Source organism: Myxocyprinus asiaticus, chromosome 14 (assembly GCF_019703515.2).
Source record: "Myxocyprinus asiaticus isolate MX2 ecotype Aquarium Trade chromosome 14, UBuf_Myxa_2, whole genome shotgun sequence".
NCBI classification, from domain to species: Eukaryota; Metazoa; Chordata; class Actinopteri; order Cypriniformes; family Catostomidae; genus Myxocyprinus; species Myxocyprinus asiaticus.
Genome location: NC_059357.1, coordinates 921,081 through 945,322, shown reverse-complemented (window position 1 = coordinate 945,322; position 24,242 = coordinate 921,081). Strand labels below are relative to the sequence as shown.

Sequence of the window (24,242 nt, the reverse complement as noted above, 5' to 3'; positions counted from 1 at the left end):
ACGGACTAATAAACATTTATTCATTCACACTCGCACGTCTGTCTGTGACTGAAAAACAGGGGTGCTATTATCCACCAAATGTTTCTGAAGTTGTAATATTACAATATAAAGTTGTACATTTACATTTATAAAGTATGCATTTAATTAATAAATGTACAGATGTTCATTACTCATTTAGTAGCTGCTTTTATCTAAAGCTACTACAAGACAATCATCCATGCGATTATCTAATCAGCCAATCGTGTGGCTGCAGTGCATCAAATCATGCAGATACGGGTCAGGAGCTTCAGTTAATGTTCACATCAACCATCAGAATGGGGAAAAAATGTGATCTCAGTGATTTGGACCGTGGCATGATTGTTGGTGCCAGATGGGCGGGTTTGAGTATTTCTGGGATTTTCACACACAACAGTCTCTAGAATTTACTCTGAATGGTGCAAAAACGGAATATTTGGCTATTAGTCAATTAAATTCTTCTGGGTTAGTTTTATCTGGGTTTGGTGATGTGATACAAAGTCAAAAACAAACATCAGACTCCATTACAGTTTACTAAAAATATTTATGAATAACAAACAATGCATACTGCAACAAGAATCTTGCATTTGTTTCATTTTTTTTCCAGTGTCAGGAGTGTAAAAACGTTTTATTCTTTACTAAAGTGTAACAAAAACAATATCCTTTAATCAGTAGCGGTTCTAGCTTGTATGGGCGAAACTCGCTTCATCACGCCCCCTAAGTTGTTGTTGACCGGGGGGGGTTGGGGGGTTTGGGGTGCCACCCCCTCGTGCCTCAGGCCGCCCCCCCCACAAGATGCCGCCCTGGGCAACTGCCCATGTCGCCCATGCCTAAATCCGCCACTGCCTTTAATTGATAAAGGAGCCATAAAAAATGTGTTTTGTTTGCTTGCTCGTCAAAATTCAAACCGTTCCAGCAAAACAAACTGTGAAATGAGCAGGAAAACTAAATGCGATTGGATTCACTCCTGCACTGGTTCATTTAGTGTCATTATCACAATGATATGAATCAGAGTTAAAGTGCATTTATGCCATCAGATATTGAACACTGATACATTAACATTCCTATTAGAATTAGACCAAACTGATTAGAAACACTTTTCTTTCGGATCAGTTCATCACGGCTTCAGAGATCCAGTGGAGTGTCACAGAGGAATATTTCTGGAATGATTGACAGGTGAATATCACATCTAAACACACTTTTACACCGCGACCAAATCAGATGTGACACAACAGAGTGACAAGCGATAAAATCTCTCTTCCTAACCAGCAGGGATCGCTCAAATCAGTTCTCACTGAAAACGAAATAACTACGGTCGCTTTTTGGCTGCAAATCGCTGTCAGTGTGAACAGCACTTTAAATTACGCATTTAAACTGTGTAGTTCACCGACAACCGTAAGGTTGATGCTTTCTTAATATATAGTAAGATGGGCACACGAACACGTCATTCTCTTCACGGTTTGATGTCAAAAACAGAGAATAACTGTTATTTCATGTCTCATGTAAATGCGGTATTCATGCTTTGACTAATTTTTTAATGAGCGGATTTTGGACATTTTCTGCATATTGCTGTGCATGTAAACGGGCTCAATAACAGCACTACAGTATATTAATGAACTGATATGTAAAGCACCTTGAGAAGCTACCTTTAAAGGTGCTATATAAAAATGTAATATTAGTATTATTATTATTAATATCTAGAAAAATGAATTGTTTTAAAAAGCATTATAACTTGACTCTTAAGGCCCAGGTATACTTCGTTTTTGCATGTTCTGGATCAGCTAGCCCCTGGTCGACCGCATCGCCTTTGTGAGTATACCACTACAACTTCTTTGTGATACTCTTTTAGTGCACTCAAAAGCAGGCGAATGCATCAGCATAGCCACTTGGCTGTGCCGATGACGTATTTCTGCGTCACACATACTGTGCGCGGAGCGATCCGCAATGCGCACACCAGAAGTATATTTTGGCCTTTAGGTTCATACATTAAAAAAAAGCAACAATAATACTTCAGAAGTTATTAGAAAAACTCCTCTTCCATTGCACAAGGTTTTGTGGGCAATAATTAGCCAAAAAAACGCACTGATGCACGCTTAATGCATATGAAATACTATTTTCAACGTACTATGATTTGGAACACACTACATTTCTGCAACAAAATGGCTTGTAAAATGCTTGTTGCATTCACAGCTGGTTAGGACTAAAACTCATTTTTAAAATTAAAGAGATTTATTGTTCGTCGATTTATCGTGTCACGCCTATTTATTAACACTTTTTAAATCACATTCTCTCATCTCTTTCAGCAATGGAAAGACTTTTCAGGATTTTTAACTTAATCAACAGACAGTTGATTAGGGCGTAACGAGTTTGGAAGCATCATCAGTCATATTTACATACAGTCCCTTTAAACTGATCATCAGTAGTGGTTTGGCTTTGACAGTTCTCGGGGTCTGTCACAAATGCAGCGGACTGCAGTTCCCCCAGTGGCCAGTAGAGGTCTCAGGTGAGTGTCCTAGTGAACGCGTGCATAGAAGCGGGCATCATCATGCCTCATTGGGCGGACCATTGAAGAACATTTCTCTGCAAAGTCGTGCCGTGTCCTCAGGAGAACAAACGGTGAAGCCGATTGTTCGAGGGTCCTCAAATATCTCGTAATCATTTCCACCCTGATCACAGACAAACAGGAAACAATCATTAAAATTAATTCAAACACAAAAACACATCTATACAAACACACACTCGTTGATTTCCTCACCAGCGAGGTTTCATTGCCGAAGAAGTAGATGGCATCCAAACCTTCCTGCTCCAGGACGTCCAGACAGAGACGTTTGTCCCAACCCTCCGGAAACACGTCAAAACTAATTAAACCTCCTGAAGAGAGACAGAAAACTGCTAAACAACTGAAACGGAGGCCACGTCCACATTTGAAAACACAATTTCACTCATCCAAACTAGAACCCCATTTTCCTCCACTAAAAACAAAGCGCTTTCCATTACCGCATACTTTGGAAAAAACAATGATGTTAGGAAAATGAAAACAGATTAGTGCGGACGTGATCGGAAATAATCAGGGTCAACGATTAAAGTCAACATGAAATTGTTCGCAACCAATTTTACTGCCATTCTGTGACATAATGTGTATTAAAGTTGCACTTAATAATTTTTTTGTTTATGTCGTATTGGACTGACACCAAGGGAATGCAAATCCCATAGTCAGTCATAATTACTTCAATAAATGAGTGAAAGTGTTCAATAGCAGGACGGTTACTGAGATTAAATGAGTAGTATTCGGCTGGTCATGTGATTCTAACATGTGTGCAGTCTCTCCATGTAGAATAAAACAGCTTTTATAAGATTACTGATATTACTGGAATCTTCATTTTAATGTGAGTGATCATGATTTTATAAATATTATTCAAAATTACAGTTCATTTCTTCAAGAGTAAAACTTTTTTAATAAGGAAAAAAATTACTGAGTGCACCTTTAAGTAAAAAACTGAAACAAAAAAGCATTTTTTTTTTGTTTTTTTTTTTCTCATCGTAAGTAAAAACTGGCTTTGGCAAATAAATAAAATATGCTTACACACATACAAGGAATTTGTCATGGTGACAGAAGCTTCCAGTGCGAAGAGAATGCAACGTTTATACATACATACAAACATATATACATATACTGACATAAAAATAAAAAAATAAGATATAACAGATAAAAAAAGAGAAATATACCATAGAGCATTTGTATATATATTTTATATTTTATATACAGATATACAGTTATGTGCAGGTGATGTATTGAAAAAGAGGAAGGATATGTTAAAGAATATAAATGAAATATGGATATAAGTAAGAATGTATGGATTGAATATTGCACATGGTTGCAGAGGACAAATCTCAGTTGCCTCCGTATCTGAGACCGTCAACCCGCGCATGTTATCACGTGGCTTGTTGAGCGTGTTACTGTGGAGACGTAGCGCGTGTGGAGGCTTCACGCTATTCTCCGGCATCCACGCACAACTCACCACACGCCCCACTGAGAGCGAGAACCACATTATAGCGACCACGAGGAGGTTAACCCAACATGACTCTACCCACCCTAGCAACCGGGCCAATTGGTTGCTTAGGAAGCCTGACTGGAGTCACTCAGCATGCCCTGGATTTGAAATTGCGACTTCAGGGGTAGTTGTCAGCGTCTTTACTCGCTGAGCTACCCAGACCCCCAGGGAGCAGTTTTAACTGTTCATGAGGTGGATGGCCTGAGGGAAAAAACTGTTCCTGTGCCTGGCTGTTCTGGTGCTCAGTGCTCTATAGCGCTGTCCAGTGGGCAACAGCTCGAAGAGGAAATGTGCCAGGTGAATGGGGTCAAAAGTGATTTTACCAGCCCTTTTTGTCACTCTAGATGTGTACAGTTCTAGCAGGGTGTGTAGGGGAGCGCCAATAATCCTCTAAGCAGTCCAACCAATCTTTTGACGTGTTCTGATGTCCGATTTCGTAGCTCAACCACCAGACAGTTATTGAAGTGCAGACAGACTCAATGACTGCTGAGTAGAACTGTATCAGCAGCGCCTGTGGCAGGTTGAACTTCCACAACTGGTGAAGGAAGTACAACCTCTGCTGGGCCTTTTTCAAAACTGAGTCTATGTGGGTCTCCCACTTCAGGTCCTGTGAGATGGCAGTGCCCAGGAACCTGAATGACTCCACTGATGCCACAGTGCTGTTTAGAATGGTGAGCGGGGTCAATGTTGGGGTGTTCCTCCTAAAGTCCACCATCATCTCCACTGTTTTGAGCATGTCCAGCTCCAGGTTGTTTTGACTGCACCAGGTGGCCAGCTGTTCAGCTTCCCTTCTTTATGCAGACTCATCATCATCTTGGATGAGGCCGATGACTGTAGTGTCATCTGCGAACTTCAGCTTGACAGAGGGGTTCTTGGTGGTGCAGTCATTTGTGTCCAGGGAGAAGAGTAGTGGGGAGAGCACACATCCCTGGGGAGCACCAGTGCTGACTGTACATGTGCTGGAGGTGAATTTCCCTATTCTTCATCAGAAAGCTGGTGATCCACTGACAGATAGAGGCAGAAACAGAGAGCTGGGTTAATTTAGTCCATAGGACAGTGGGGTTGATGGTGTTAAAAGCCAAACTGAAGTCAACAAATAGTATCCATAAGTCCCTGGTCTGTCTAGATGTTGAAGTATGTAATGCAGTCCCATTTTGACTGCATCATCCACAGACCCGTTTGCTCGATTGGCAAACTGCAGGGGATCCAGGAAGGGTTCAGTGATGTCCTTCAGGTGGGCTAACACCAATCTCTCAAATGACTTTATGACCACAGACATCAGATAGACGGGTCTGTAGTCATTAAGTCCTGTGATTTTGGGTTTCTTTGGGACAGGGATGATGGTGGAGCATTTGAAGCAGCAGGGAACTTCACACTGCTCCAGTGATCTATTGAAGATCTGTGTGTAGATGGGGGGCCAGCTGGTCAGCACAGAATTTTAGACAAGTAAGTGAAACACCATCTGGGCCTAGTGCTTTTTTTTGTCTTCTGTTTCCGGAAGACCCTGCAGACATCCTCTTCACAGATCTTCAGGGCAGGTTGAGTAGCAGGAGAGGGGAGGAGGGTGGATGCAGGAGGTGTTGATGTTTGTGTGAAGTGAAGGTCGGAGCGGGTGTGGGGTGTTTGACTGGGCTTTTCAAATCTACAGTAAAACACATTCAGGTCGTTGGCCAATTGTTGATTCCCTACAGTGTTGGGGGATGGTATCTTGTAGTTGGTAAAGTCTTTCTTGCTTCTCCACACTGATGCAGGGTCGTTAATTTCAGCTTTTCAGAGTAGCTTCTTTTAGCCACTCTAATCTCCTTTGTCAGTAGGTTTTTGGCCTGATTTTACAATATTTTATCCCCACTTCTGTATGCATCCTCTTTGGCCTGACGAAGCTGCCTGAGTTTTGCTGTAAACCATGGTTTGTCATTGCTGTATGTTAAATAAGTCCTAGTAGAAATGCACATATCCTCACAGAAACTGATATATGATGTAACAGTATCTGTGAGCTCGTCCAGGTCTGTGGCTGCTGCTTCAAAAACACTCCAATCAGTGCAGTCAAAGCAGGCTTGTAGTTCCAGCTTCATTAGTCCATCTTTTTACAGTCTTTACTACAGGCTTAGCTGATTTTAGTTTCTGCCTGTAGGTTGAAAGATAAACCAGACAGAGTCCCAAAGCTGCTCTAGGGACAGAGTGATATGCATTCTTTATTGGTGTGTAGCAATGATCCAGTGTATTTCTGTCTCTGGGTACTGTTGCTCCGTGTCTGTGATCAGCCAGCTGTTGTAGCACTGTGCTCACACACGCGTGTGGAGGAATATAAACACTCACAAGAATACATGAGGAAAACTCCAGCGGCAAGTAGAAAGGCTTACAGTTTATGAAGAGAGCCTCTAAATTAGGACAGTGCGTCTTCTTTAACGTAGTTACATCTGTACACCAACATTCGTTGATGTAAAAACATGTTCTACCGCCTCTCGTTTTCCCCATTAACTCCGCAATGCGATCCACTCTGAACAGCTGGAAGCCCGGCAGATGTAACGCGCTGTCCGGAATGGCTTCACTCAGCCAGGTTTCTGTGAGATGTAGTTCGTCCGTTTTGTTAGGGAGAGAGCTGAGATTCGCTAGATGGATGCTTAGCAGCGCAGTTCGAATGCCACACTGACGAAGCTTGAGCAGCGCGCCGGCTCGCTTCTCATGTTTGTGTCTTTTAACGAGCTTGTACAGCACCGCTGCACCTCTGAATAATGTCCAACTCAAAAACCAGTAAAAGATTGTCTGCCGTGTGCTGCCGAATATTCAGCAGCTCGTCTCTGGTAAAACTGATCAGAAATAAATGACTAAACACAGGACAAACAAACAAAAACAGCAAAAGGACTGGAGAGCTCCACACCGAGGTGGCCATCAGCTAACTTAGCAATTGGGCACACATGGTTTAAACTGAATAGTAAGACTGACAGTCTGACCTTTCCCAGTTTTATTTCTTGCTTTAATCCACAAAAATGAAAATCTTACCAACAAAATCACAAGGTGTCCTTATGTTTTTGTGACAGAGATGACTCATCTCATATATAATGCTGCAAGTGTCAATATGACCTGCGCTGATTGACCCTAATATACAAGAAATTATTATTTTGGAAATGGGTCTGAACTACTGGTATATTTCTAAATATAAATAACGCAAATTCAGTTTCATGCCTAGTAAGAAATATTTAAATATATTGGATTTTGGATGCTGGAGAATGTAAAAGCTGCTGTAAAGAACTCAACAGTGAAAGTGCATCTCATTACATTGAGTTCAACAAGTTTTCAAGCCCTGCGGCTTTTTCCCACAGCAATAAACACTGTGTGTGTGTGTGTGTGTGTGTGTGTGTGTGTGTGTGTGTGTGTGTGTTTAAGGGTCTGTCCTCAGACGTGAGCGACGTGACTGTTTGTCTTCTGAAAGATAGACAAACTATAAAGAACAAAACACAACCGTTAAATATTAATTTCCCATCCCACCAAACACACACATATTTACTTAGCTATCTAACCAAGGACATATCATAGACTTCTACTGCTTTTATATATTATAATTATCATTATAATTACTACAGACTACCCTAAATCCTAACCCTAAAAGAACACTTCATGCATCTTCAGAATTTTACTTTTATTTCTTCATGAATCACTATTCCAATTGAGGACAATGTTGGTGTTCAAAAGTCGAGTAAATCCACACAAGCTCATTAGTTTTATGTCAGTGTTGCAGTCGCATTCCCCCACTCAACCAGCCAATCAGAACGACTGATTACCTCACACACACCCTGGTCCCTCCCCCTCACACTCTGACTGTCAAACAGAAAAAAGTTTGTGTTTAACTTTGTTACACTTTGGGACAAAATTGCTGAAAATCTTTGAGCTAAAAAGGATAAACCTCACTTTTGGGAGCTTTACATAAAATAACATACAAAAATCTATTACATGTCCTCATTTACACAGATAAGTAAATGAGTGTGTAAATACATGTGGCACACACTTGTTTTCTCTGTCAGGTCAGTGTTGCGTTATCACACACGAGTTAATCCTGAAGTGCTCGATTATCAACTTTAACACAGATACCGTGTGTGTGTTTATCTCCTGCACTGGTACAGAGTGTGTTTACGGAGATAAACAGTGTTGTTTACAGATTGCTTGTTTTGACGTGTGATCAAACATGGACTCATCTCTGAGAATGAGAGCTGTGCAGTGTGATGTCACTTCCTGCTCACCTCTGGTGAAGCGCAGTCCTTTCCCTGCAAACTCCTTCTGTAGAGCTGCAACAAACTTCTCGCGTATCTTCTCTCTCTGTGTGGGAGGAGAGAGTTTGGATTCACGATTATTAACGATAACTTATAAACCATTAATGACAGACCTACCGTGAGCTCTGAGGTAGTTAACATATCGTATAAACTGTATTTCTGTTGAAGCCATTAAGGCCCTGATATCCTTCTGGAGAAGTTCATTCGTTCTTCGTTCAGGGGAAAAATACGTTCTAAACAGCCAAGCAACGGTATACTGTTCCCGAACATTCAGACACCCATCACACCGCTGTGGGAGGTGTTTAGAGGAGCATTTAAATATGAGGACGCTACATGCAAAACCTTAGAAATGTGTTATCAATGACTTTATGCCTCATTCTATGAGTAGAATTAACATGAGGTCAGTAAAAGAAGCTGTTTTAACCACTCGATGATGAATTAAGTAATATATATGCAGTAGATAATGTTTAATTTGTCTTGTTTACATTCTGCATTCATGACGCTACTGCACTAATACGCTATACGCGGCCATAATATGCGCCGATTACACTCTATTACTGTAATTTATGATGACACTGATACTACTGCAAAGATGGGCGTATAAAAGAGAGTTAATGAAAGACATCAGAATGATGATCGGCATATGTTACTTTAGACAGATGTGTGAATGGCTTTCGCTGCAGATGGCACATGAGTGAATGGGCACTTGTCAAATAAAAATTCGAAATTCGAATATTCGTCGAATGGAAGATAAAAAATGCACATTCGAATGCGAAAATGAGCATTCGAATATTGGATGTGTGCCAAGCACTGGCAATGACTGACATTCTTGGACTAAAACAGACGCAGTGCAACGAATAGTATAGAACACAGGTGTCTCACGATGCGTTTTAAATGCTGAATTTCCTTTTAAATTGACACAGTGTCTGAATTAATGCATCGTTTCTTCATGAGATGCTGGAAAAACAGCGAGACATGGCGCAACTGTCAAAGACGTCCGTCTAGCGCTTGCTTACATAGAAAAAGACGGATGTGTTCGGAATGAACGGCCCCCCTGAGATGGAGGTCTTTAGCGGTTGTGTTGACTATGTCTTGCTCTCTTATCAGCGTCTCGCTGTATAAGTACGTATATTCAACTGTATTAAATTAAAAAACTCTGGTACCGCAGGTATTATAAAGCTCGAGTCTGTGGTAGTACTTTGGCGCTAGTATAGATACTGCGTGCAACACTAAGTTAACATAGAAACGTCTTTTGAAACGTTTCTTTTCTTGTTTTACATTTGATTTGAGAATATAAACTGGCTAAAACTTTTGACTTTATAATTTTACACACATTTGTTAACAGCCAGTTCTTTGCAATAAACAATCGCTATAACGGTGCCGAGTGGTTTATATAGATTTTTTGCGCCCTCTTGTGGACATAAGAGACAACGTCAATTTAAAAATCAGATGTCTCGAAGATTTTTACCCCTACCTGGAATAACGTCTTTAAAATTAGAATATAATTTGAATATTGGAAATATTTCAGTGAAAAATTCGAATTTAGTTTCTCAGCCCTGTTGACAGCTCTACTTGACAGTATTTGAGTACATTTGATTCCTTTTGTAGACTAATTAAAAACAACACATGACATGGTCTTGCACGCCAGTATGTTCATGTTGAATACTGGCTGAAAAACGTAAAAGTAGTAGGTGGAGCTTCAGGTCACTCCTACCGATAACATGGACCAATGGCAGTAAGAAGGTGCCCAGCAGCCGGTAAGAAGTTTCCCTAAAAGTTCGCCCATGCGAGCTGTTACGAACCACCGAAACGAATGCAAAAACACAGTCTTTTTGGCCAGATTTTGTTCTAAATGACGTCATACCCGTTCATTCTTTGATTTCATAGGGAGTATATATGGGCCTTTATTCTACTTCCTTTAAAAATTTCTGCTGAAGAACTACACTACCCATAATCCTAAAGAATGATCCACCAATCAGAGAATCAAGGCTAACAAAGTGCGCCAAAAGAGCCCGCTCCCATGCATGACGCAGTCTAGTCGCTCTTCCCACACTCTCAAACTACTTATACAGGTGCATCTCAATAAATTAGAATGTCGTGGAAAAGTTCATTTATTTCAGTAATTCAACTCAAATTGTGAAACTCGTGTATTAAATAAATTCAGTGCACACAGACTGAAGTAGTTTAAGTCTTTGGTTCTTTTAATTGTGATGATTTTGGCTCACATTTAACAAAAACCCACCAATTCACTATCTCAAAAAATTAGAATACATCATAAGACCAATAAAAAAAACATTTTTAGTGAATTGTTGGCCTTCTGGAAAGTATGTTAATTTACTGTATATGTACTCAATACTTGGTAGGGGCTCCTTTTGCTTTAATTACTGCCTCAATTCGGCGTGGCATGGAGGTGATCAGTTTGTGGCACTGCTGTGGTGGTATGGAAGCCCAGGTTTCTTTGACAGTGGCCTTCAGCTCATCTGCATTTTTTGGTCTCTTGTTTCTCATTTTCCTCTTGACAATACCCCATAGATTCTCTATGGGGTTCAGGTCTGGTGAGTTTGCTGGCCAGTCAAGCACACCAACACCATGGTCATTTAACCAACTTTTGGTGCTTTTGGCAGTGTGGGCAGGTGCCAAATCCTGCTGGAAAATGAAATCAGCATCTTTAAAAAGCTGGTCAGCAGAAGGAAGCATGAAGTGCTCCAAAATTTCTTGGTAAACGGGTGCAGTGACTTTGGTTTTCAAAAAACACAATGGACCAACACCAGCAGATGACATTGCACCTCAAATCATCACAGACTGTGGAAACTTAACACTGGACTTCAAGCAACTTGGGCTATGAGCTTCTCCACCATTCCTCCAGACTCTAGGACCTTGGTTTCCAAATGAAATACAAAACTTGCTCTCATCTGAAAAGAGGACTTTGGACCACTGGGCAACAGTCCAGTTCTTCTTCTCCTTAGCCCAGGTAAGACGCCTCTGACGTTGTCTGTGGTTCAGGAGTGGCTTAACAAGAGGAATACGACAACTGTAGCCAAATTCCTTGACACGTCTGTGTGTGGTGGCTCTTGATGCCTTGACCCCAGCCTCAGTCCATTCCTTGTGAAGTTCACCCAAATTCTTGAATCGATTTTGCTTGACAATCCTCATAAGGCTGCGGTTCTCTCGGTTGGTTGTGCATCTTTTTCTTCCACACTTTTTCCTTCCACTCAACTTTCTGTTAACATGCTTGGATACAGCACTCTGTGAACAGCCAGCTTCTTTGGCAATGAATGTTTGTGGCTTACCCTCCTTGTGAAGGGTGTCAATGATTGTCTTCTGGACAACTGTCAGATCAGCAGCCTTCCCCATGATTGTGTAGCCTAGTGAACCAAACTGAGAGACCATTTTGAAGGCTCAGGAAACCTTTGCAGGTGTTTTGAGTTGATTAGCTGATTGGCATGTCACCATATTCTAATTTGTTGAGATAGTGAATTGGTGGGTTTTTGTTAAATGTGAGCCAAAATCATCACAATTAAAAGAACCAAAGACTTAAACTACTTCAGTCTGTGTGCATTGAATTTATTTAATACACGAGTTTCACAATTTGAGTTGAATTACTGAAATAAATGAACTTTTCCACGACATTCTAATTTATTGAGATGCACCTGTATATTTGTATATATCTGAATATTTTTTTATTAAAATTTCAATATATTGTTTCTATACTTATAATCAACAATTTTAAATCAATAGCTTTATATTTTTTTTTATAGTTTTTAATTCGATTAGGTCATTCGCATTGCTTCATAGGATTGTAGTTCATTCCCTTATTAAAGACGGTAAGTACACCGTCTTGTACCTTTGTCTTTTGTCTGATTTTCGAACACGTTTTTGCTTCAAATCAAAGTTTGTAATGCTGTGATTCCCCTCGGTGCTGTTTGGTTTGGTTCATGGCTTACAATTCTGTTATAAAGGATTTTATTATATCCCTATGGAGAAAATGAATGGGAAAAAAACTTTGGGAACCAAGTCAGCTAAAACAAAAGAGGCTTTATCACTTCTCTCTTGGTCTGAATTGACTTTTCATACATGTTTCTTGGTAATAGCAGTTCAGAATACCTTGTCAACTTCAGAGAACTCGATTCGTTCTTCTAGCGTGCAGCTTCGTCCAATGGGTGAGATGTTGAGCATTCCATTACGAAACTCAATGAACGTCCCTCTGAAAGAGACATAGAGGTTTTGCTATATTGGAATAACATAAAGAGGACATCAGCTTTGGAGAAAGAAAGTGTTTGTTACCGTTTCTTGGGTAGTTTGAGAAGCCCCATGTATCTGAGACAGAAGTTTATAAGGTCCTGTAGTAATTCCTCCCCCAACTGATTCTGAATCGCCTGAGAAACAGATGAGACTACACTCTTTAGCTATGTAAATGAGAACATATCACAGACTCATATTGTTTTATATAAAGATAAAATTACTAGAGACTAACCCAAACCGTTCCACTTGGATGTCACAGAAGGGATTGGGGTGGGCGATATGACCAAAATCTTATATCATGATTTGAATAATTTTATATCACAATAACGATATAAATCACAATTTAGTAAAACAAATTCTGGAAAATCAATTAAAATTGGTTTATATATTAAATACTCATATTGGAATGCCTATTTTTAGAAAATCCAGTCAGCAAACTAAATGTTTTAGGTACATGACACAGTGTTTTAGCTGTTTTCCTCGTCAGTGGTGGTGTGAATGTCGGGTTGTCTAGCCGCTTGAGATGTTTGACTTCCTCCATAATGCTTTAACCCTTGTGCGTCAATTTAAAAAAGTTACTCAGAGGTCCTTAGAGGACAAAAATGTCTGTGTCAAAAAACTGCCATAATAATATAATATATTAATATTATTTTCCACTTTCAATGAGTTAATTTTTTAACCAACATCAGTCCTGATCATAACTACCAAATATTCATTCATTTTCAGGATTTTAACCCTTTAAATGCCAGTTTGTTTACTTAATGCCACTGTTGTTTTTTATACACACACACACACACACACACACACACACATTTCTCAGTACACACATACAAAACACACTCTGACATCAATACCAACACACCCACATAATTTTAGCTGCATCATTTATTCAGTTGTCCTGCAGTGCTCTATAATACAGCAAACAGAGAATAGGGGAAAAGCTTGTATTTGCTCCATAGGCTAAACATGAGATAAATGGCGCCATCTGGTGGAAAATATTAATAATGTAAATGTTGAAGCCAGGGCTCCAGAATGAAAGCATAATATCATAGAATTCATGATTTTATGCTTTGATGGCACTGGGATCAAATATTGCAGTTTTAATGTGTTTCAGTGGGGACATTTTTGTCCTGAAGCTCCTGAGTGTAACTATTTTGTGTACACAGTGTATTATAGATGTATTATAGGAACTGAGGTTCAAATATCAAAATTCCCCCCAAAATACACACCTTTGGCTAAATGTATGCCGTTAGAATTAACACAGCCAAAATGCTCAAAAAAACAAAAATGAAAAAGACAAAAATGTCCCGAAGGTCGCACAAGGGTTGAGGTAAAAAACTCAGTATAATTCAAATGGGTCCCATACATTTTGTTGTCTGCGGTGCAATATTGAGAGAAGCCGGATTGAGTAGCGTGACTGATCCCGCTCTGTGGGAAGCACATGGATATTTAAATATCGCGATATACACGATATAGCAAAATCTCTATCTACACTTTATATTGTCGCCACGATATACATCATCATATCGTGCAGCCCAAAAAGGGATGGTTTGACAGAAAATCAGCTCTCCTTTGGAAACAATTTTGTCCCTAAAGTACCGCTAAATAAATACACAGATACACACACTCACCTGTTTGGAGAGAAGTTTGCCGTCTTTATATTGCACTGTTCCATTTTCAGCAAAGACGTAGTCAAACTTGTGTATGACTGCAACGATAATAAACAACAACAACAGAATGAGTTGCAATAAAACACTTCCAGAGTTTTACTCATCAAATCTCTTCTAGAGGTAGACCGATATATCGGTTTTACCAATTAATCGGTACCGATAGTTGCTTTTTGGAACTAACCGTTATTGTCAAAAATCTATGTTGATAGTTGCCAATAATTTTTTTTATCATTTCGTCATTTCAAAATAAGAGTCCCTGGTGTGTTTTGGGCTTGTCTATACTTAAAAGTCCTGCATTATGCACCAAATCTTTTGGTTGAACAAAAAACTGCATCTGGGATTTTATTTATTTTGGACTCTTTGTCTTTGCCCACCATAGTAAAGAAAGAATACATTTTTTTGATGTTCTATAAATCGATTTTAGAAACTATCGGCCAATTAATCGGTTATCAACCTTTTCCACCAAATCAGTTATCGGTATTGTCAAAATCAACTATCCGTCGACCTCTGTTCTCTTCTGGTAAACATCTTATCCTCGCCCTGATGTACTTTACCTGGATTACACAACACACACACACCTACTTCAGACGTAAACAAGAACCTCATTCACAAACGAACAGCTTCACTGCTCTGATTGAACATTAAGATCACAGTCTTTTATCTTTGGCTTAATTTTTTTATGCTTCATGGTGACATGACACATATAACTCACGTTTCTAATCTTGATATAGATTGTGTGTGAATGCGGCTAGAAATGGATCAGGTTCTGATTACATCATTACATCTCAATCAACTCTATGTTAATCTAATCAGACCAGCACAATTATAATGACAAACACAAGCGACACCCAACAACACTGATAAAAGACTGTCACTTTCAACTAATCTAGAGAAGCTGAAGAACAGCTGTTGAGGTGAAGTCGACTGGTGGTCATTTCATAGTCATTTCCACCATTTCAATGGACTTTTTTCAATTGAATTAAAAAAATATTAGGCTAGCATCTCACAATTGTATTGAATTGTGGAATCCTCCAAATATCAGCTGTTGTGTGGATGTTGGAGTTGATAAATGAATGTTTGGGCACACGGATCCAGTCAAACCAGTTCGTCCATATTCAGACATGAAACTTGCTTTAAAATGGTTGTCCTTCAAGCAGTTGAGCAGCACGACAGAACACATCAGTGTGTGAGTTTGTGTGTCCATAACGCAATAGGAAAACCTTTAGATGAGCAGTGAGTGTGATTTTAACCTTCATCTCCATCTCCGAGCTGTTCTGCAATTTTGGAATAATCTGACCCGCCCACCACTCCAATCTTCACCTTCTGTCGCAACGCCTGGAAAAATTCATCCAACTGAGGGTTGATTTTCTGCAAACACATAAACAGTATATTAGTCACTGAGTCAAGATTTTATTAGCAATGTGTGCTCATACACACAAGGAATTTGGTTTGGTAATAGCTGCTTTCATTAAAAAACTCAAGTTGTCACTACTCATTTGTTTCTTTTACATGCACATCAAAAGATATTTTAAAGTAATCATTAAAGGTATAAAGCAAAAATCTGTGTTACAGTAAAACACTTACAATGGAAGTCAATGGGGCTAATCGGTAAACGTTAAAATACTCACTGTTTCAAAAGTACAGCCACAAGACGTAAACAATATGCATGTTAACAATTATATCCAATGTTACAACTTTGTTGCAATGATGACGAAACACCATAAACCCTAAAACCCCAAAATGACCGTAAAAATTACAGCTCTAATAATAATCAAGTTTTAACAGAAGAATTAATGCAAGTGCTTCTATAAAATTATAAGCTTCCCATTGATATGATGTTCTTGACAGGTTTTCTGAGATTCACCTAGATTCACAAACTGCACTTCTTGGATTCAGTCTAAATATTTGACTACGGAACATTTATAGGAGCCTTATGAACATAATTTCAGCAATCCTGTATATTATATTTCACATTTATGCATTCATCAGACGTTTAAAGTGCATGTTAATCACATGAACCCTTCAACAGACATCTCAAAATAGAAGATTGTTCCTATCGGATATCAATAAGACATTCAGCAGATGTCTTTGAGATGTTTATGATTTAGAATATTTGTAAATCTGATCTTTTTAAGATGTTTAGCAGATGTTAATTAGACTACGATGCTTTCCAGATGACAAGATCTAAAAGGATCATTCCATTGTCGGCTCTTTTCGTGAATCGGTTCGCATACCACGAGAGCCATATCGTATATAGCCGAAACCCGAAAAAGTAAGCTAATACCGAATAACGCTAGTACCGCTGAATCCGCTGTACCATTTTTGAAACGGTTAATTAAAGGGGTCGTGTCATGAGGAATCAAATTTTCCTTGATATTTTGACATATAAGAGGTCTTTCTACTATAAAAACATACTGTAAATAAATTTCAGAACTCAAAACGTATTTATTGAACCCAAGCTGCAAAAACGTCTCATTCTCTACTTCCGTGACTACCCTACGTAATTTGGGGTACATTAATTCATGATCGCCTCTACAGCGAAAAAACATTAACGCCTACTTCACATCATCGCACGCTTGGCCCCGCCCACTGGTGCTTCAGTTCGTAAACATAGAGAGGACAAACAAGCCTACTGTGGCATAACTATTCCTGAACACCAAAGGGGAACCATCTGGACTATATTAAATTGATTTTGTATTTAAACATGCACAGATAGACGTCTTTGACCACTTGACACATATCTCACGCTGCTTTTAAAAGACGCAATGTCAAGTTACAACTCTGAAGAGGAGAATCCACTGTGTCATTCAGCTGCTGCCTCTTGATGTTTTGAGCACATACACATCATGGACATGTTCTTTCACCCATCTGCGTTATTTTTAATTGTTGATGTATGAAAACATGCGCTGGATGGACGTCTTTGACCGTTTAGATGTGTTTCTGGCTATGTGCATTTCAGTGCAGGATGATCATGGAAACTGGATGTGGATTTGTCTCCAGCGTATTTCAGTGTGGATTGTATGTTTTCTGGCTCATATCAGCATGGATTGCTTGTGAACCAGTCATAAACGATTCAAGCTTTGCAAAGGAACTGTTATTGGAGGATGGGACAGTTAAAAACACTATTGACCCGATGCAAAACAGTAAGTAAACCGTTTCATTCATGAATATTTCAAATGTCATGACTGTTTGATAGTTTATGGTGCTGACATCCTGTTTACGCGTTGACACAAACTTTCTAAACCACTTATTTGTGTTGTTGGCAGTAGTAGCACCAGCGTGTGCAGCGCAAAAAGGAACTGGACATCCGTTTACTGTCGGTGGAATGCGAAACGCCACAACGGACGCTTCCATGGTAGACAGCATTATTGATTATAATGGGTTCTATTGCTTTTGACGTGATGTGACTCTCGCGTCCGGTATAGACAGTGTGTGAGTGTTAACAGTTGTGCTTGAGATGAACAGTTTAATACACTGTCTGGACAAAAAAAATGTTGCCATTTGGATTTAATGTGACGAGAATTTACAGGATTGGGACTAAACAGCTGTGTGGCCACAAGAAAGCCACTTGTTAGTGAGGCTAATCAGAAAAAATGACTTCAGTTTTCTAGGGAGCATAAAGATTGGACTGTGGAGCGATGGAAAAAGGTCATGTGGTCTGATGAGTCCAGATTTACCCTATTCCAAAGCGATGGACGCATCAGGGTAAGAAAGGAAGCACATGATGCACCTGTCAGCTGACTACCTGAATGTACTGAATGAACAGGTTATCCCATCAATGGATTTTTTCTTCCCTGACGGCATTGGTATATTCCAGGACGACAATGCCAAGATTCATCAGGCTCAAATTGTGAAAGAGTGGTTCAGGGAGCATGAGGAATCATTTTCACACATGAACTGGTCACCACAGAGTCTTTAATCCCACTGAAAGTCTTTGGGATGTGCTGGAGAAGACTTTACAGAGGGGTTCGACTCTCCTGTTGTCAATACAAGATCTCGGCCAAAAATGAATGCAACTCTGGACGGAAATAAATGTTGTGATGTTGCATAAGGTTGTCGAAACAATGCCACGATGAATGCGTGCCGTAATCTAAAGGTGGCCCAACGAAATATTAGCGTATGCAACTTTTTTTTTGGCCAGGCAGTGTGTATTCAGATGCAATGTGTTGGATGTGCGTTATGTGTAAACACTGCAATTTAGTTTTATAATGTTGTGGTGCTTGTTTGTTCTCTTCCGACTGTGTTTTAAATATGGCTGTGCATTAAGGGGCTGCACAATGTTATCCAATCAGAACAGTTGGCATTGATGTTGAAGTTTTAAGGAGGTGTTTAGGCCGGCCTCGGTAGCTCAGTGGTAAAATACGCTGGCTACCACCCCTGGAGTTCGCTAGTTCGCTAGTTCGAATCCCAGGGCGTGCTGAGTGACTCCAGCCAGGTCTCCTAAGCAACCAAATTGGCCCGGTTGCTAGGGAGGGTAGAGTCACATGGGGTAACCTCCTCGTGGTCGCTATAATGTGGTTTGTTCTCAGTGGGGTGCATGGTGAATTGAGCGGTTGCTGCGGTGGATGGCGTGAAGCCTCCACACACGCTATGTCTCCGTGGCAACGCGCTCAACAAGCCACGTGATAAGATGCGTGGGTTGACTGTCTCAGATGCGGAGGCAACTGGGATTCGTCCTCCGCCACCTGGACTGATGCGAATCACTATGTGACCACGAGGACTTAGAGCGCATTGGGAATTGGGCATTCCAAATTGGGAGAAAAAGGGGAAAAATCCCCCCCCCCCCCAAAAAAGAGGTGTTTAGGCCAAAACCAAGTGTTTCAGACAGAGGGCCAGAGACATTTTTATTTATTTATAGTTTATTACTGAAACTGACTGTTTTAATGCCAAAAAACATTATCAATGGACCTCAAGGAAGATGATAAAACTATATAAAAATAAACAGCATTTTATGACCCCTTTCAAACAAACTGTTCAAAAGAAGCAATTGTCGGAAATGAGTCTGACCTCTAATTACTGTCATGGAGGTGTGAAAGCGACGATAAAAAAGAAAACACGGAGCAGTTGAGGGCAAGATGATGTAACATGACACGGATTCCCTCCAGTCTGCTGAACACATGAACACATCTCAACGTAAATAAACAAAGTGCATGAGTAGAACAGCATGTTCAGAATCAGATTTCAGGATTTATTTAAAACCGGTCACAGAGATCATCCAACAGAATGTTCTGCTAACGTTAATGTATGCTTCCCGTTTGGTTTTGTTTTTTTTTGTTCTGGGAACGTTTTTTACATAACCATAAACTAACGTTCCCAGAACGTTGAGGAATGTTTCCTGCATGTATACGTGCAGAATGTGTACACACACGTGCGCACGCGCACTTAACCCTATCAATAACGCGCACGCACACAATCATTAGAGTAACACTACAACCAAACACACACACGTCTGTGTGTGTGTGTATATATATATATATATATATATATATATATATATATATATATATATATATATATATATATATATAAACATTATGTTACATAAGAACAGAAGTACCCTTCAATTGTTATGTATCATCAAAAACGTTTAAAGCATGCAAGATGAAACATGAACACATATATGATCTTACCTCTCTGGGTTTTGTCAGAGTTCCGTCCACATCAAACAAACACAAAACATTTCGACCTCCGGCTACATGAGTCTTAAAATCCATTTCTTCTTGTCCAGCAATTAAAACAGATTTTTTTTTAAATCGAATAAAATTAAATTTATATAGATCAGACTTTATATGACTCAAGGTGAGATAATGTTTAATAAATATCACGAGACACAGCCTCTATTCTTTCTTGAACCCGAAAGATAAAACAGCAACAGTAGTGAGTATTATTCATATAGATCAGAGTATTTACTGTTGCTATATGATCAGGGGAGGAGTCCGCCACAGCCAATCAGACGCCCGGGATCTGGTCACATGAGCGAGGGGGCGTGCCTTACGGTGGGACGGAATTCCGCAGAAATCTCGACCTCTCACCTACATCAAATCACACTGATATGATTCAGATCACATTATCAAAACAATAACAACACACACGACGCAAATACACCATAAAATAAATACTAAAAATATAAAACAATACAACGCATTAACAATGATACTAATACAAGAAAATTACACATTTAATATATTTTCACCTCGACCTTCTGCAACATTAGACACTTTATCTGCTGCTGGTACATTTGTGTTGTTCCAGTTATCGCCACTAGGGGGTGACAGAGTGAAACTGTTAAGATTAAAAGCTTTATGGGCGTGGAAGAGCTTTATATTGCCAAAGCATTAGTAATATTATATTGTATTATGCAAATTTACGGAAGCCCTGAAATGCACTGTGAAAAAAAAAAAAAATCACTAGGTGAAATATATATATATATATATATATATATATATTTCACCAAGTGATTTATTTATTTATTTTTTCACAGTGCATTTCACTGGATTTATTTAAAATCCAGTGATTTTTTTGGTGTCTTAGTGCCTATAAATATTTCTCTCTCTCTCTCTCAAAAAAAAAAAAAAAAGTTTTTTCTCAAATTTTTATTTTCTTTAACAAAATGATTTTTTCTCTCAAATAAATTGTTTTTCTCAAAAAAATAAAAAATAAAAAATAAAAATAAAAAATTCCTCTCAAAAGTTATTTCCCTCTCAAATTTTTTTCTCAAATTTTTTTTTTCTCCTGAAGAGGCAACACAAAGATGTCTTTACCCATTTTGACGCCTCTCGCTGTGTTTTCAGTTTTAAATACTGTGTTTAGAGGCATGACTCGTGTTAGCATTGCCCAAATCACCGCTTCATTGCTGTGTCGAGTTAAAGGAAGATGCAGATCTGCTTGAGTAAACGATGTGCACTTTCTGTTCAAACATTCTGTTCATGCTAACTGATGCTGGGACCTGGTGGCCGAGGTACTGTATGCTAATTGTTAGCTAGCAAGCAAAAAATAAAATAAAAACATTCTCATGTGTTGCCTCTTGAGAAAAACAAATTTAGGAAAAAATGTATTTTATTTTTTATTTTTTGAGAAAAAAAAATTTTTTTGAGAGAAAAAAATTCTAAAATTTTTTTTATTTTTTTTTTATTTTTGTGTGTGTGTGTAAGAGATAGGCTCAGGAAGGCACTAAGACATGAAAAAATTAAACTAGTGAAAAAAAAAAAAATAAACTTTCACAGAACTGCAGATCTCTTCCCACTTCATGAGTGAAATTATCACCTTGTCTGCCTGCAGAGGGAAATTCTGAGTTGCTGTTTCATGTGTTTTGTGTTGATGTTGCAGCGCCACCTGCAGGTCAGATTTCACTTCAGATCAAACTGTCGAGACTGCGTTCATGTTCGTTCATACCGACCAAACTGCCTTGAATAATTAGATTAATAACCAAACATGTGTAATATATATCTTTTTCTCTGATTATATTTGTGGGTCAGTGTGTTGTGGGTGGTTATTAGAGACTGTAGCATGATGATGTAGTGGATCTAATCCTCTGCGTAGTGGATATTGGTGATGTAGTGGATGGTTTGGTTTTTATGCATTACACTGATTATATTTACTTGGTATTAAAGTATTACACTGAGACATTTGTTTAGCTTAGCTTTTAAAATGGTCATAACCATGGATTTCGTAAATTACTTTTTCTAAATAAGTTGTATAATAAGTTGTTGTGTCACTGTCCTTTTTTGCATATCGCGGTGCTGTTTTGTGGCCCACTTCAGCCAGTCGCGGCCCGTTTCAGCTCATTGGTGCCCGTTCGGCCCCGTTTCGCGGCCGGCCCACCGGGAAAAGTCCCGGTTCTCCTGATGGCCAGTCCACCCATGACTGTAATAATGCTTATACACAATACAGACAGTACAGAGCAGCATGCATAGACTTTGAAGCGAACAGCTGGATCTATCTATTAATTTAATTAAATCGTCATAGCCCATGGCGGTTTAATAATCGCACAAAGTCGTGGCCTGGGTAGCTGAGCAAGTAGAGACGCTGACTATCACACCTGGAGTCGCGAGTTTGAATCCAGGGCGTGCTGAGTGACTCCAGCCAGGTCTCCTAAGCAACCAAATTGGCCCGGTTGCTAGGGAGTGTAGAGTCACATGGGGTAACCTCCTCGTGGTCGCGATTAGTGGTTCTCGCTCTCGGTGGGGCGTGTGGTGAGTTGTGTGTGGATCGTGGAGAATAGCGTGAAGCCTCCACACGTGCTACATCTCCGCGGTGACACGCTCAACAAGTCACGTGATAAGATGCACGGATTGACGGTCTCAGACGCGGAGACAACTGAGATTCGTCCTCCGCCACCCGGATTGAGGCGAGTCACTACGCCACCACGAGGACTTAGAGCGCATTGGGAATTGGGCATTCCAAATTGGGGAGAAAAAGGGGAGAAAAAATAAATAAAATAAAAATAAATAAATAGTAATCGTAAAATGTCATGTTGCAGTTTTATTTTAATTAATTGTGCAGCCCTAATATATAAATGTGTGTGTGTGTGTGTGTGTGTGTGTGTTATATGAATATATACAATATTAATGACCGTTAAGTACGCTACAGTAATAAAACAAAACATTAAAATGTGAATACGCACATGCATTAAAACATCCACTAATTACTAAAATCCAATATGCATAGGATTAGATCCACTACATCATTGCGCTACAGTCTGCAGCGAGGAGTACTTAGAGAATTAGGGTTTGCAACTCTTTACCGATAGTGGTGAACCTGCAGCAAACCTTTGGAGACAATGAAGAGTTTGCAAGTTTGCAGCCAGAACTCTAGATTTTTGAAAGGGTGGTCATTGTTAGTTTATTGGTTTTTCAATCCTGACTTTTGACGGCCTAAAAAGTCAATCGGTTTATCTTTGAACACTGGGTGTTTGGTTTAAAATATCTTAGTTTCACATGTTTAAAACTGTGAAAACACCTCAGAACATACACTACACTGTGGACAGGGCCGTAGCTTGTTGGGTGAAAGGTGGTAACTATTCGAGTAGCCCAAAAGTCCAGGGGGTCCCCACGACAAATTCTAAACTGTATGTTTTAATAGGGAAGGGGCCCAGAATACCTTGCTACAGCCCTGCCTATGGACGTGTTTAGTTATTTAGCACAATGCAGGTGACTCCATATCTTAATATGATTATATTCTTGTCTGATATTTTGCAATTCTGTATTCATATATATTAGCTTACAACTTACACCACGTCCACACTAATCCGTTCCCATAATATGTAACTTCGTGTGTGTGTTTCAGGGGAAAGGAGGTGACGTATTGGTTAACTGGAGTAACGGGACTGAAATACAACCTGCCGACTCCACCAACAGCGTAAGAAAAACACAAACACTCACGTGCAATGAATCAAGTACACTAGTCAGATTTATCAGTGATACTCTTTTCAATTTCAGAGAGAACTTCCAGCGTCTGCAGCAGGATCTGAATCGTCCCTGCGCTTGACAAAAAAGCAGAAAACCACTCTCAACACGCCAGACACACAGCAGCGATAACCAGCCTGAATACCTGCAGCTGACGTCATCATTTTCCCACCCTCATGTCGTTCCAAAGCCGTATGACAGTCTCAGTCACCATCCACTTTCACTGTATGTTTTTTTGTCTTAAAACTCTCTTAGAATTCCGCTGCTTGTATGTACAGTCTTTTTCTTTCTGTACTTCTGTATGTACAATATGACTTCATGACTTTATTTTCTTACAGTAGATATGGAATAAGAGACCAATATTATTCAGAACAGTTTATTAACCAAACGTATTATTAATAAAAATGTGAGATGGCAGAAGAAATTGTTCCATTCACTAACGTACATAAAAAAATCAACATATGACACTGTTTTCTGAACATATTAATAAACAAAAAAGAAGAGCAGAGAAAATATATATACACATGACTGATGAAAAATCTCCCAAAAATACTCACATGAAAATATTTATCTTCAAAAAATATATATATATTT

At 39.4% G+C, this 24,242-nt stretch overlaps 2 protein-coding genes across 2 annotated transcripts in view; one reads left to right on the top strand and one right to left on the bottom strand.

Moving 5' to 3' along the window:
• LOC127451283 (nuclear factor 7, ovary-like) overlaps positions 1-24,242 on the top strand; it is a 140,044-nt gene that overhangs the window by 92,185 nt on the left and 23,617 nt on the right. The gene's annotated exons all lie outside the window — the stretch shown is intronic.
• LOC127451295 (phosphomannomutase 1-like) lies at positions 540-20,148 on the bottom strand. The gene is made up of 8 exons (XM_051715868.1): positions 19,875-20,148; positions 15,495-15,612; positions 14,206-14,282; positions 12,617-12,708; positions 12,437-12,536; positions 8,303-8,378; positions 2,771-2,886; positions 540-2,681 (listed from the first exon to the last, which is right to left on the bottom strand). Exons 1-8 carry the CDS (start codon positions 19,956-19,958, stop codon positions 2,559-2,561), a joined length of 786 nt encoding a protein of 261 aa, XP_051571828.1. The 5' UTR covers positions 19,959-20,148; the 3' UTR covers positions 540-2,558.

Excerpts from the sequence above, each read along its gene's own strand:
- LOC127451295 (XM_051715868.1), bottom strand. The coding sequence starts at position 19,958 with ATGGATTTTAAGACTCATGTAGCCGGAGGTCGAAATGTTTTGTGTTTG. Across the intron at positions 14,283-15,494 it reads GCTCGGAGATGGAGATGAAG|TCATACACAAGTTTGACTAC; the intron begins GTTAAAATCACA and ends TTATCGTTGCAG. Across the intron at positions 12,709-14,205 it reads GCAAACTTCTCTCCAAACAG|GCGATTCAGAATCAGTTGGG; the intron begins GTGAGTGTGTGT and ends TCTGTTTCTCAG.